This window comes from Puntigrus tetrazona, chromosome 13 (genome assembly GCF_018831695.1).
Source record: "Puntigrus tetrazona isolate hp1 chromosome 13, ASM1883169v1, whole genome shotgun sequence".
Taxonomy (NCBI): Eukaryota; Metazoa; Chordata; class Actinopteri; order Cypriniformes; family Cyprinidae; genus Puntigrus; species Puntigrus tetrazona.
Window position 1 is genome coordinate 50481 of NC_056711.1, and position 2878 is coordinate 53358.

Consider the following 2878-nt stretch of genomic DNA (forward strand, 5'->3'; position numbering starts at 1 on the left):
TATATATTATTTATATTATTATTGAATTATTTTAATATATTTATAGAATTATTTTCATGTAAATAATTAAAAACTGTGCTCAGTGTATATCATGTTTTTGTGAAACTGAGCATGTCGCTAGAGTAGTAAATGACATCATGTGGTGACATTTAATGTTTCAGTGGAACTTGCTTTTCTAGAAGGATGTGAATCGGGATGCTGACCTGTGGGTCAACCAGCCACCCGTGGTAGAGCGGGATGTCCAGCAGGTCAAAGACGATGCACTCGGGTGTGTATTCGAACACCCGAACACCCGTGAACTTAACGTTCACATCCAGACCTGTCTGCAGTTTATGCAGCACTGCCATAGCATCACTCATATTCTAGAGAAAGAGAGAGCAAAGAAGTACAGAGAAATAAGAAAACGGTAACTTCTTCCCACACGATGCATGCACACACTTGTGTAAAATTTCACACCCGATTGTCTTACTGCTCTGAGCAGGAAAAATCTCATAACTCTAGACCAGTGACTAAAGCGCTCTAAACACTAAAGTTCACCTCCTTTACTTCCTGCCTTTCTGTTTTGACCATAATGACCCTCCACTGACTCTCAAAAAAGCACAGCTGCAGGCTCACAGATACAAGCTACTGCAAGGCAACAAATTCAGTTTAACAGATAGCGTGAACATACGTGTGTTTGATATTACGTTCCAGGCCCTATGATAATAATAATCTGTCCGGCTCTCACTTTTAAGGACTCACAGTATGACCATCTGTTATGTTGATCGGTCACAGCTCATAAAATGAGTGTGTGTGGACAGTTGTTGAGATTAAAGCTCGTAACACAACTCAACCATGTAACAGCAACATTATATATCATAAACCATGAATCCCTGGAAACCAGTGAGATTATTTTTGCCCTTCTGTAGGAGATTTCTCTCTTACTCTTTGTGCCCTGGCCCTTTTCCATTGGTACACAGGATTTCCTAGCACTTTCACTTAATTCAACCCCAATCACTCTGGGTATAAAATAATTCCAGTTCTGGAATCTGACTGGTCAGTACGGCATTCAGTATTAAATTACAGTATTTTGAATAAGCTTTTATATCTTCATTTTTCATTTAATTTGGCTTTATTCTGAGTGTAACGGTTTTATAAAAGCGCTAGGAAAGTTAAGGCTATCCTAAATTGTAAATATAGCTAAAGGTGTTGCAAAACAGCAGCCTTTATTTGTTACCTTTGTCCGTGATATAAGACAGATTTTCATATTTTAGAACTTATATGCTCAAGATTTAAGATGACCGTTATTAGCTCCCAGATTCATTTTTTATTTCAGTTTGGCTGCAATCACACAGTCAATATTTGTGATCTTTGGGATTCATTTGGTAGCTAACTGACTAGCAAATTGTCCATACAGACAGGTTCTGAGCAAAGCCCGTCAGAATAATCGTCTGACACGACTATCTTCCCAAACAGCAGGCATCCTCCTCCAAAAGCAAAATTGTATTTCATCTGCTTGCTCTGAGGCTCACTTGCTTTGTCATGCCCAAAATGTATTTGTAATTAGCACTCCAAACAAGACAGTCGCACCCTGACACAGCCTTCATCTCACCTTGACTCTGATCAGAATAACACAGGTCATCATCTCGCAGCTCCACACCAAAGTATGATGTTTCCAAAACAACACTAGACACCTTTAGAAAGCTGCTGAGTCATGAGTCCCTGCTCTCCTGGAACAGAAGCCGGGATGAATCAGTGTGGCACAGGCTGACCCGATGGTCAGTGGGTGGATGAGAGCGTGTAGAACTGGCACCAGGGTCGGATGAGCGTTAGAGATTTGACAGATCGGCCAAGACCCATCCACCCACAGCTCCCATTCAGTCCCGTTGAGCCTGGCACTGGTTCCAACCCCCACCTACGCCCAGCCTGCGTGTGGCCCGGCTCCGTCCCTGTGCCCCTGCCAGCGCTTCTGAACCACTCCACTGCCCTGACCCACTTTCTCCAGCTCTGTTATACTAACTCCAGTCCAGCGATACTCACTGAGATGGCTATAAAAGCTTTAATACAATCAAAACATCTGTTCGACTGGAAAGCATCCGATAAACACAGTCAAACCTGAGTGATGTTATTGTGCACTGTTTGCACAGGNTCTCTCTCTCTCTCTGCTGCCAAAAAAATGCTTTACTGTCACAAAGCCTGGCCGAAGACAGTCAGCTGACCTACAGTGTAGAGAAATAGCATTATTCAAGCATGAATGAAGCTCAGCTGAACTTGAAACTGTCTTGGCAATAAAAACTCAAGCTACCTTATAAATAAAAAAAACGAAATCTCATAAAGAAGCAAAGGAAGAGCAAGAAAGCAGCATGAATCCAGTCAGCTTCCACCTACTCCAATAAGCAAGAACACACATTGGGGAAAATCAGAAACGCTTCTGTCTTCATCCTCACATCCTCAAGCTCACATACAAAAACAGACTTGACTTTGAACCGCTTGGAAGTTAGATATTTCAAAATGTTGCAATGGCAATTAAAAGATCCTCATGTTAGCAAAATTATACTACTTAAACTTAGCATAATATGTTTTATATAAAAAAGCATCATATATTTTATTGTAAATAAAATATTTAGTGTAAAACCATTAATACAATGTTCAAAAACAGCATTTTTGAAATAGATAAACATTTGTAGCAAATGTCCTCATACATCCTCACTGAATTATATATTTTTTTAAAAATAAAAATAAAATAAAAATCTTACTGACCACAAACTTTTGAACAGTCGTGTATGTTTTTTTTCCCCCTAGAATGATGTGGTTACAGCATCTGTGTATCCACTGTGGGGGAAAAAAAACAACTCCTGTACACATCTATACACTGGAGAAAACATAGATTATCATATAT

General features: G+C 39.9%; 1 protein-coding gene across 1 annotated transcript in view; it reads right to left on the reverse strand.

The window, feature by feature from the left end:
- LOC122356184 (ubiquitin carboxyl-terminal hydrolase MINDY-1-like) overlaps positions 1 to 2878 on the reverse strand; it is an 18780-nt gene that overhangs the window by 10827 nt on the left and 5075 nt on the right. The window contains exon 6 of the mRNA XM_043254682.1: positions 204 to 362. Within this exon, the coding sequence (XP_043110617.1) occupies positions 204 to 362 (159 nt within the window). The remainder of the gene's footprint in view (positions 1 to 203; positions 363 to 2878) is intronic.